This window comes from Sabethes cyaneus, chromosome 3 (assembly GCF_943734655.1).
Source record: "Sabethes cyaneus chromosome 3, idSabCyanKW18_F2, whole genome shotgun sequence".
NCBI classification, from domain to species: Eukaryota; Metazoa; Arthropoda; class Insecta; order Diptera; family Culicidae; genus Sabethes; species Sabethes cyaneus.
In genome coordinates this window covers 135,638,699-135,651,106 of record NC_071355.1, presented here as the reverse complement: position 1 = coordinate 135,651,106, position 12,408 = coordinate 135,638,699, and the positions used below count along the sequence as shown (strand labels likewise).

At 35.9% G+C, this 12,408-nt stretch overlaps 1 protein-coding gene across 5 annotated transcripts in view; it reads right to left on the bottom strand.

Annotated features, from left to right (window-relative positions):
- Window positions 1-12,408, bottom strand: part of LOC128743619 (uncharacterized) — a 187,993-nt gene that overhangs the window by 160,110 nt on the left and 15,475 nt on the right. For 4 of the 5 annotated variants that reach the window (XR_008412312.1, XM_053840225.1, XM_053840222.1 and 1 more), the window contains exon 2: window positions 8,449-8,581. Coding sequence is in view for 4 of the 5 variants with exons in the window: in XM_053840225.1 (XP_053696200.1) it covers window positions 8,449-8,581 (133 nt within the window). In the remaining variant the exon portion in view is untranslated. Of the gene's footprint in view, window positions 1-8,448; window positions 8,582-11,757; window positions 11,783-12,408 lie in introns of those variants that run through there. The other variant, XM_053840223.1, reaches the window with a different exon arrangement.

Here is a 12,408-nt window from a genome sequence, read left to right as displayed (position 1 = left end):
AAATTGGTTTTCCATATAAAATTTACAGCGCATTGCAAACCCGAGTAAATGATTATAACAAACATATAACAAAAAAATATCTCAATTAGATAGAAATAACAGAATTTGTTATATTTTTTATCAGACCAAATAATGAGGCTAACAGAATTATTACAAGTTTTGTTTTTATATCAAAATTTGTTATTATTTTGTTACAGAGCAGTTTCAGTTTGTTCCAGCTTGCAAACTGTTTGTCTCGACTATTTTTGATTGCAATGAAGTTTTGCTAATACATTACAATCCAGTACCGAATCATTTTACATGAGATATATTTTTTCGTCAATAGTAACTTTTAAAAAGAGCGTATTTAGAAATGAGATTATTTTTTTCAAAAAATTCTATCTCGAAAACTATTTATTTTATGAAAATGACGTCAAAGGAAAAGTTGTAATAAATTCAGTGTATTTTCAGTAAACAATTGCACTGAAAGAAAAAGCTTTGCAAATACGTAAGAAAAATCATAAATTGTGAATTATCTCAAATCATGTTTTTTTGAAGATTTTTTAAAGCGCAAATAATGCTCCAAATTCTGGTAAAGAGCTCTTTCGGAATTTTTATAATCTTTGGAAATTGACAAGTTTTGTAAAACTAAAATAAAATCAAATTCGACGCATAACATTGAACAAATTATGTCATATATACTTTTTTCTTTGGTCGTTCTCAAATTATTGTAAATTTAAAAGCTAAAAATCATGTATTAGGGTACGCGAAGTGTTCGAGATGTAATCGACCTTCACGGATTTGAACCAAATTTTGTCAGATTGCTTGTTTTAGGTCAGAATCTAAAAATCCTAAGTTTGGTGCTGGTTGGTCATCCCCACGATTAATGCGAACAACAACTAGCAACATGTCGCATTCTACATGTTGCTAAAAAATTGTCTAATCTAAATACACCTTAAGAAACATACTCGATGCAGTAACACGCCGCTCCTGTCAAGTCACGCTTGGGGAACCTCATGCAGTTTATTACTAGAAATTAAAGAACTTATTGACAGAAGTCTTTGTTTAAATAACCTAAAGAGTTATTTTTGAATGTCATTGTAGAATATCATATATGAGAGAACCAGTTTGTTTAGTTAATGGAGAATGTCGTTTACTCACACTTATATTTTATTGCTAGATGCTTGAACATAACTGAGCAAAACAACATATAAAATATGGATGGACGATAAAACAAAATCTTATCTTTTATAATCTCGGTATATGTATGTTTACAAAGTTGAAAAGTAGTAAAAAATTTTCTCCAAACCTTTACCAACAAAACAAAAAAAAATTCTAAATAAGTCGCATAATTACTGAGAAATAGTTTCTTCTACACATCATTTATTTATTTATTTATTTACTTTATAATGAGGCTTTCAACCGTACACATCATATAAATAATTAAGTTCGTGGTTTCTGTGGTTGAATCCTGCTAAAATGAGCAGAAAAGTCTACAGACTGGAAAACTGAAACATAGGTGTCATTGCAAAAATGTTGATAGCATTATATTCTTATATGGTCGGTGTTAAATCACACCAGACCAAGTCGCAAAATTTAAAAAAATAAGTTAATGACAACAAACGATTGAGAATTTCCTAAGCTACATTTTACTCTAATCAGATTACATGAATGTTGTAAACAGCCAAAGACATATCTTAACATCATAAAATGATTTCGAATCATTGATAGCTTTAAATTACACAGCAGTAGCAAACTTTGAACGCGTTTTTCTCGAAATCAGAGTTTGTCAGTTGGTTTGGTCTGACTTAACACCGATCATATATGGACGTTTTTAAGTCAAACCGAACCAAGCGACAAAACTCTTCGAGAAAAACGCGTTCCAAGTTTGTTGCTCTGTATGGTTAATACCTATCAATCGTTCGATATCATTTGATAACTATGGCTGTTTGCAACATTTATGTATGTAGTCTGATTAAAGTAAAATGCAGCTTAGAAAATTGTTGAACGCTAGCTGTCATTAACTGATTTTTTTTAAATTTGCGACTTGGTGCAGTCTGATTTAACACCGACCATATTTGATGGCAATTCGTACAATATTCTTAAAGTGGCGCAACACTGATAAGACGGATTCGATTTCTTCGTCTTCTTGATATCGGCTTTGGAGTGAACGCTTGTAATCTATTTATAGACACCTTGAAGCAAAAACTGACAACCCCGAATGAGCTATCGGCCAAATCATATAAGCATTTAACCTTCATTCATCCAAGAGTAGTTCTGGCACAAAGGTTAAGACTGTTGCATTCTGTGCGATGTGTCGCGAGTTCAATCCCGGTCGAGGCCGGAGCGATTTTTGAAAATGTATGAGTTTTTTTTCTGTGCTATTTGTGAATGTTCCTGATAAATAGTTGTACTATTTTTGGCAATTTAGCCGAAATAAAATGTCGATATAGCAGATGAAAGCAAAGAAGTTTTTGTTACATTTTAACAAAATTATAACAAAACCTGTTACAAATATGATAACAAATTTTGATATAATTTTGTTCACAACATAACAAATTTTGTTACATTTTTGCTACTGCTACTAAGAAGTTCTGATAGAATTTTTGATATTTTAACTACTTACTACCAAAATTATAGCAAATCATGTTAGAAATACCGTCATAACATAATATCATAATTTGTTATAATTTTGTTATGTTTGTCTGATCGGGAACGCCATAACAGTATTTGCTGCGATCATCGTTTGATTTTTAGCAGCGCCGTTACCGTGTTCGTCGTCTGGTAAATAAACACGTGGTTGCCTTCATTGAAATCGCTACATGTAACAATGCTATTAACAATTTTTATGCTCTTGCAATTTCTGAAAATAACTTATCATTATTGATAAACCTAAGCACAAGTTTAAAACGTCAATAAAAAAATTCGCTCACTTAATTAATTCGTGTATTAGTTAATTAAATCGAATTTATGAAACAAACACAAAACTGTTATATGCCTTTTTTCATCGTATGCTTATCTACAAGATCCAATACAGGTTTACAAATGGTTTAAGCACTAAATTGACTAAACTGCCAGTTCCCGATCATCAAATGAAGAATACATGTCACATATGTAGTAAAATAGAGTTTCCAGCAATTCAGCAACAAATCTATTGTGAAAGTACTGATGTAAATGAAAATTTTACTACAGTTCATAACTAATTGCCCGTTTTATTTCGTATTGCACCCCTCAAAAGTGTACAAAATCTCACAAAATTACGCTTCTGTGTTAAATTATTTTAGAGCGTGAAATACAAAAGGAACTAAGAGAGCAAAAATGGATTTAATGCAAATGTGTATCTACTTTTATTAGCATTTTCACATATTTGACGAGACGGTTAGAAATAAAATTAACAATTAAATTCATTTTGTGGAATAATGAAGTCATCTTGATCAGTAAATTATTACTAAAGCAGTTTGCAAATTACAGCTATCTAGATTCGGCAATGCAATTATTTCGGCTAATTCTTACCCATCAATTTACAAATCTATTAAAAACAAGAATCATATGCCTATTGACATCGAATACATATCAGAATATTGATTTGAATTTTAAATTATCAAGGAATCCCAAATGAACCACTGATTGTGATGAAGGAAATATGCTTGAGTGTCAAAAAATTGATGATGATAATGGGACGAATTCCTAAAGCAAAAAAAAAGGGTTTGAGAGCATTAAATGGAACAATGATATATTTCAGCATCAATTAAAATATAGTTGGTGGTGTAACGATTATGTTCTCAGTAAGGTTTTAACTAAACATTGCCTATAATTAGAAAATCAACTGCAGCAGACGCAATTTGGCGCTGTTTAAGCCATCGAATTCACTTTTACAAAAAATAAGTTAACAATCAGTAGGGTGTATAAGACAAGACTCGACGTAACTTCTACCAACACAAACGTTGGGTATTGGGAACTGACAAACTAACTTTTACACCGACATGTTTCCAACGTGTAGATGATAATTTTGAGATTTTGTCGAATTTTCGTTTCTCAAAAAAATACGAAATTCTACCGTTAGTACACTCCTTTTTTCTTAAAACCAGCAGCTCTCGCAGTTCGTCTGAATTTTATAATCTGAAATATTCAGTCTAATTTGTGGCAGTACGAAGTTTGCCGGGTCCTCTAGTATTAGTATAAAATGCAAAAAACCCGAATCGATTCGCATAACCCCCTCCATTGCTTAGCCTGATAAAATAAAGCGGATAGCATTTAAATATTCGCCTTCATTACAAACCACTTCGCCGAATACCATTTTGCGGAACACCAATTCTCGATTGACCATAACGCGGAATATAGAGCTTCGCCGAATACTAGTTCGCGAAAAACTTTACGCGGGATGTACCATTTCACGGAAAATCTTTTCATAGAAAGTACCATTTCGCAGGGGTAATAGGAAAGTAATAGAGGTCAGTAAATCTAGGAAAATAAATAAACCTAGATAGAGGTGATATCTACGGGGGGCTGCTCCCCCCCGCAATGGCCGGCGCTTCCGACGGCAGGTCGCCGGCAACCCTCGCGGCCTGTGGCCGTCTTGCCCTGAATCATCGAATGTTACTATTGATAGTTTTTGGTGGTCTTGTTATTGGACTAATGTTTTATTAATGAGTCTAAAATTTCTCGAGTTCGATTAGTTTTTAAGTTACGCAAAAAATTCTGTTTCATTTATATGAGAGTCCTTATCCCTCTACCACAGGGGGTGAGGGGTCTCAAACCAGTATAAACAAAAATCCTGCTTCCAAAACCCCCCACATGCTAAATTTGGTTCCATTTGCTTCATTAGTTCTCTAGTTATGAGGATATTTGTATTTCATTTAGATAGGAGCCCCCCTCCCCCACTATTGAAAAGGGGAGTGATCATAATTCCCCTCCTAAAGAGGGGAGAAATCTCAATTCACCAACGAAAACCAATTTGCCTACCAAAACACCCACATGCTAGATTTGGTTCCATTTGCTTGATTAGTGCCTGAGTTATGAGGAAATTTGTATTTCATTTGTATGGAAGCCCCCCCCCCCCCCGCTTAAAGGTGAGGGGCCATAATTCTCCTTCTAAAAAGGGAAGGGGTCTTAATTCACCATAAAAAAAATCTTGCCTCCAAAAACCTTCACGTGGCAAATTTGGTTCAATTTGCTTAATTAGCTCTCGAGTTATGCAGAAATTTGTGTTTCATTTGTATGCGAACCCCCGTCTTAGTGGGAGAAGGGTCTCTAACTATCATAAGAACCTTCCCGGGCCCCAGAAACCCCTACATGCAAATTTTCACGCCGGTCGGTTCAGTAGTTTTCGATTCTATAAGGAACATACCGACAGACAGAAATCCAATTTTATATATAAGACTAGCTGACCCGACAAACTTTGTATTGCCACAAATTAAACTGTGTTGTTCATAAATCGTGAATTTCTGATGACCAATTCCCCCCTTTGCTTAGCCTGCTAAAAAATAAAGCGGATTGCATTAAAATATTCGCCATGATTACATAACATTTCGCCGCATACCGTTTTGCGGAACACCACTTCTCGGTTGACCATAACGCGGAATATAGAGTTTCGCGGAATACCATTTCGCGAAAAACCTTACGCGGGATGTACCATTTCACGGAAAATGTTTTCGTGGAAAGTACCATTTTCGCAGGGATTATTCTCTCCTTACTCGCTGTCGCTCGTTCGGACCCAACTGAAAGAAAGTAATAGACTGACCTCTATTACTAGGAAAATAAATAAACCTAATTGATAGTTTTTGGTGATCTTGTTTTTGACTAATTTTTTATGGAAGAGTATAAAATTTTTCGAGTTCGAATAGTTTTTAAGTTAAGCGAAAATTTCTGTTTTATTTGTATGAGAGTCCTTATCCCCCTACCACAGGGGTGAGGCGACTAAAGCCATCACAAAAAATTCCTGCCTCTAAAACCCCTCACATGCCAAATTTGATTCCATTTGGTTGATTAGTTCTCTAGTTATTAGGAAATTTGTACATATTTCATTTGTATGGGAGCGTCCCCTTTTATAGGGGGAGGGGTAATAATTTACCTTCTGAAGAGGGGAGAGGTCTCAATGCACCATAGCAAAAAAATTTGCCTACCAAAACACCCACATGCCAAAGTTGGTTCCATTTGATTGATTAGTTCTCGAATTATGAGGAAATTTGTATTTCATTTGTATAGGAGCCCCCCTCTTAAAAAGGAGAGGGGTCATAATTCCCCTTCTAAAGAGGGGAGGGGTCTCAGTTTACCATAGCAAAAATTCTTGTCTCCGAAAACACCCACATTCCAAATATGGTTCCATTTTCTTGATTAGTTCTCGAGTTATGAGCAGATTTGTATTTCATTTGTGTAGGAGCCCCCCCCCCCCCCCCTCCTAAAGTGGGAAGGGGTCCTAATTGAGCATAGAAAAAATTCTTGCCTCCAAAAACCTTCACATGCCAAATTTGGTTCCATTTACTTGATTAGTTCTCGAGTTATGAGGAAATTTGTATATCATTTATATGGAAGCCCCCCCTCTTTAAGGGGAGAGGAGTCATAATTCCCTTTCTAAAGAGGAGAGGGCTCTGAATTTACCATAGAAAAAATTCTTGTCTCCGAAAACACCCACATTCCAAATATGGTTTTGACGTAGGACTACGTCTTTGTTTACTATCTGGGACTGGGTAGCACTTTGTGAAAACGAAAATAGAAGTGTAACGTTGGAATGAAAGATTTCAAATGATAATAACTACTAAACTACTGAACGAAACCGAACAATTTATATGCCGTTGGAAAGATAAAATGGCCAACAATTTTATGGATGAGGCGGGAAAGCAATTTTATGGAATTTTCTCAAAACTCGAGAGCTAATCAAGCAAATGGAACCAAATTAGGCATGCAGGGGTTTTAGAAGGTAGGATTTTTTTCTATTTTGTTACTAAGACCCCTTCCCCTTCTAAAAGGGGGGGGGGGCTGCCATACAAATGAAATGCAAATTTCTTCATAAATCTATAACTAAGCAAGCAAATGCAACTAAATTTGGCATGTAAGAGTTTATGGAGGTATGAATTTACTTTATGATGGTTTGAGACCCCTCACCCCTGTGGTAGGAGGATAAGGACTCATACAAATAAAACAGAAATTTTTGCGTATGTGCCATATTTTCTGCTATGTAACAAGCGGTAAGCTGTAAAAGTAAACAAGTAAAACCTTCTCGGAGCAAAAGACAGTGAACCGACGCCGTTAACTTACGTGCCTGTTACCATTCATGTCAAAAGAGAAGGACATTCGAATGGCACGTCATATTTACGATGAACTTGCTTTGGCTTTAATATTATTTGTAACTAATGGCCCTTTTAAAGGCCACAAGCGAGTAAATGTAAGATTATTGAAACATGTCAAGCTACGCATAATCATATTCAATACAATAATCTGCGGGCTGGTCATTCATTACTATTTCAACTTTTATGATACACACAAGTGATTTTTAAAAGAAATCTTCTATGTCTCAATGGCTGCAGGCGTTATGCTTCTGAACCCCCGTCCTCGTATTTTCAAAGCCACCATTGCATTCAATGAAGAATTGAATCTGAATATTTCGCTTTAGATTCTTATTAACATATAGTCCTACGTCACCTATTCGTACAACCCTTAGGGCTGTATACCTTGTAGTTTTATTTGATTGATTAGTTCTCGAGTTATGAGCAGATTTGTATTTCATTTGTATAGGAGGCCCCCCCCCCCCTCCTAAAGTGGGAAGGGGTCCTAATTCAGCATAGAAAAAATTCTTGCCACCAAAAACCTTCACATGCCAGATTTGGTTCCTTTGCTTGATTACTTCTCGAGTTATGAGGAAATTTGTATATCATTTATATGGAAGGGGAGAGGAGTTATAATTTCCCCTCTAAAGAGGGGAGGGGTCTCAATTTACCATAGAAAAAATTCTTGTCACCGAAAACACCCACATGCCGAATTTCGTTCCATTTGCTTGATTAGTTCGCGAAATATGCAGAAATTGGTGTTTCATTTGTATGTTTCATTTGTTCCCCCTCTTAGTGGGGGAGGGGCCTCTAACCATCATAAGTAAGAACCTTCCCTGGCCCCAAAAACCTCTACATGCAAACTTTCACGCCGATTGGTTCAGTAGTTTTCGATTCTCACCACACCACACACATCGTAGTTGCACCTCCGTGATTGATCTGGGCTAATGAAGTTGCACAGTGAACTACACAGATAGCATTTGGGGAAAGTTTACTATTTTCAATGTACAGCGATTCAGTAGCTACAACTTTAAATAGATCAATAACGGCGCCGGCCACATCCTTGTGATCGTTAGGGAAGGGAAAGATTGTTAGTTCAACGTTCACTGTTATGAGGCCGAGTTTACCTCTGCACCTCCTCTATAGATTCCTTTTTTGATGTGATTAATGTTAAAATTAGGGTGGACACTCGTATTGCAAAACTTACCATTAATTGACCACATAAAAGCAGTTTTTGCGTCTCAGATACCCATGGTGGATGAAAGTAAATTACAGATTTCACGGGATCATCAAATTCGTCAGTTTTCATCGTGTCATAGACAAACACAATCATCATTTCCCTGAAAAATATATATGATACTTAGAATTATTACTCGTTTCAACAGAACTTATTGAAGCCCATTGCGCTCTACGAAAGGGATACAGCCGACTAAAATTAAAAAAAACCGATTTAATCCACCTAGTGGTGAAAGGAACCTTTGTTATACGGTCTTACTTGCTATTTGAGATAGAAACCTACACGTCTTCGGAGTATAATCCATCTATTGGTTAACGTTGCGTAGTGCGTTGGTTTACATAAAATTTTTGAAAATTGAATACGTTTACAAAATTTGAACAAAATATGACCACTTATAAATTTTGATAGATCCTTTTTTCATGAAATTGCTGAATAAGGATAAGTAAGTTGTTAATAATTTGAGTAAGTGCAAGTAAAAGTAGGTTGTAAGAGCAAATATTATTCCTTAACATATACATTGCGTAGTAAAGGTCTAGTTTATAGATTTTTGAACTATGCATAATTTCTTGTAATGCCTATTTGATTCACACCAATAAAGTTATCTAGAATAAATTTCATCAATTTTTATTAACCTTCGGTTACTCACGCTGTTGTATTTTTTATAACACGTGTAGGTTTTTGAACGCCATATTGTTATAAAGTTACAAATTGTTGTGTAACTAACGTATATACTTCAATAAACTTGTTATGAGCAAAATGTCATAATTATTCAATGCATTAATACTTTAAATTGTTGGGAAATTGATCAGCATAAACTGACATCACAGAAATGAAGCAATCAGCATATGAGGTGTACCGGAATTGGCCTGGAATTTTCTCTCGTTTCTTCATATGGAAAAATGGTGTCTGTATGCATCAAAACAATCAGCAATAATGTAAAATGTTTAAAATGTATCCGTCTGTTGGTAGTCGAGTAATTCGGGGTCAAAATTAGGGTATTTTTTATAATCAAAGTTCTACAGTTCCTAAACAAGCAAACATAGAGGTATACTACATTCAGCAAAGTTGTGTATTTTTACTATTTGTGCAACTTTGTTTTACATGGAAAAGTCATACAACAATTACGAAAAGAGCTAAAATAAAAAACTGATTTCACTAATTCATATACAATAAATAATATTTTTCTAGCTTCGCTGAAGAGATAGGGGCTTACTGTCTTCAGCAAAATTTCTTGTAATAATATACTCTAAAACTTTGCTGAATACATCAATGTGTTATATTGAAACTGAAGAAAAATATTTTTTTTATTCCACTTTTAGGGGGATTAATCAAAATTTAAATTGCACCAGACGATAGAACTTTCAATTTCAAGAAATTCTTCCAAAGGTTCCATAAACATAAAACCAAGTTTTCCCAGTCAAAACTCTAGTGCGCCTGTCTCTTTGGCTTTGGGCCATTGTGCGCGCGAATAACCCGTATTACAAAAGTTGTCGCGAGTGTTGGAGGGTTAATATCTTTTGATCAGCAAAACCAATTCTACTGAAATTTTGCAGATATATTTGCAGCATTAAAATCTCTAATCTGATGTCAAAATAATTCAAACTAGATAAAGCATCTTAGATGAAATGGTTATAAATTATTATAAATTTTAATGTGTTGTATTCAATTGCTCGTAACTTTCAAATTGAACGTCCAATCAAAAAACAAATCAATAGTGATCTATTAGGCTATGTTACCTTTCAAATGAGACTAATAGCGCCTAAGTCGGTTTAGCCATCTCTAAGAAACAGGCGATAAATATTACCTTGTCAAAACAGGTTTTTTAGGATAACTTTTAAACTACTTGTTTGTTTTCAATACAATTTACTCGAAAAATTTAGCGTTAACAAGAGCTTTCATTCGATATCAAGATCGTTGAAATCGGTCACTTGGTTCCGGAAAAAATCGTGTCACGTAATTTTTACGTTTTTACTTATAACTTTTAAACGAAATGTCGGACCTCGAACTAATTCAATAGTGATATACTAGGCAATAATACCTTTCAAACAAAAGTAATAGCGAACAAATCGGTTCAGCCATCTCCGAGAAACAGGCGATAGAAAAGTTGCGCCCCGCACATACATACACACATACACACACACACACACACACACACACACACACACACACACACACACACACACACAGACATTGCTCAGTTCGTCGAACCCTGTCGATTGGTATATGTGGGTCGGCCCTCCGGGCCTCGGATCAATTTAGTGTTTTTCGACCAATTCCTAAACCTTTGTTATAGTATAACAAAGGTAAAACAAAATTTTTATATATTAGTTAACAATTTTACAGACTTTTTCGCTTATTTTGATATTGTTTTTATTATTAGAGTGGTTTTAACCAGAGGGTCATTCACCATTGATATTGTTTCGTAATACAAACGTATGGAGCAATTCCAGCTCAAAACGCTGAAGGTCATTTTTGACTCAACTGTTTGTTATTGGAATGACATTTTCGTGATGTGTTGGGTGCCACCACAGAACAGAAGTGCAAGTCCGAACGATTCGGCGATCAAAACTGCTAACAGTCTTTTTTGTTTTTATTTTTCTTTGGGAAGGTTTTCGCATAGAAGCGAATAATAGCAATAAGCAGTACAGTGGACCCCCGTTCGTTTGAACGATTCCTCATGCAAACTAACGGGGTTCATTTTTAATTTGAACAGCTAGCAACCCTAAATATGCTGAAACTTGTATGAACTGGCCGCCCTGCTCTTTGTTATTGTTTTGGTGGTTCGTTTAGTTGGTAGTTGCAAGCAGCGAATGTGTTATTCTCCGATCGGATTTCTATCGTAATCGTTGGGAAACGATATGTGAAACTGATTAAACTAGGATTAAACACGCTAGATCAGTACAAACAAATCGTGTTTATGTGCATTGTCTGCGAAGGCAAATGATGCCATGTTGAGAATGACATTTGAACCATTTTTAATTTGCACTTCGTGCAAACCAGCGGGGTTCAAATTAAAAACGGTCAAACGAACGGGGGTCCACGGTATAAGCAGAATACTCCCTGCCAATCGCATAGCAGCTTTCGCATGCTTTCGTGTGCATTCGTATGCGTTCGCGTGTTTTCGTGGAAAAAAGTGACTCGCTACCGCCAGGTTCGCTAGTATCTGTAGAAGGTAGCATGTACGTGTTTGGATTTCTACTTCCACTTCTGTTCTGTGCTTAAGTCTTACATGACGTATAGTTTCATTTTCGTATTGTGTCTCGTTCGGTGTGCACGTACCAGAGTTTGAGTTACGGTCGTTGTCACCGCACAGAGCGGTCGCCTGGTCACCCGAGCTAACGTTCCCGAAGGGAGCCCAAGCGGCGCTTCACAGCAACGAGTCGAAGCGGAGCGTCAAGGTGACGTCTAAAGCGGAGCGGCAAGCGAGTGACAGCCTGTGGCGAACCGGCTGCTGATCTTGTCTTTTTCCGTGCAGTCGTGATCGAGAGCAGACGCTCAAATTTATACTACAATTAATACTTAAATTAAACTTATACTAAAGTGGATTAAAGTTAATTTAGATTAAAAGCTAAAGTGAAATTGAACCAAATTTGATTGTACTTAAAACTAGTTACTTATCCAGGTAAAACTTAACATTAAAACTAGACTAGTGCTTACAATTACCTATTCCAAAATTTATACTTAACCTAGAATACAGTGAAGCACGTGCAGTACGCCGCAACGTGCCAGAGCAGCCCGACAGGCATAAAGGACACTAAACAGTAAGCAATTAATACGAACGATGACCTAAAATGCAATGTTTAATGTACTTAATTAATGTTACAGATTTGAAGCCTATTACACGATTTGCTATCAAATAAATTGCCTTTCCTTTCGGCTGCAACAGTCGTTGATAATAAATAAATTCTTAAACGGTGCTACATGCGGCAC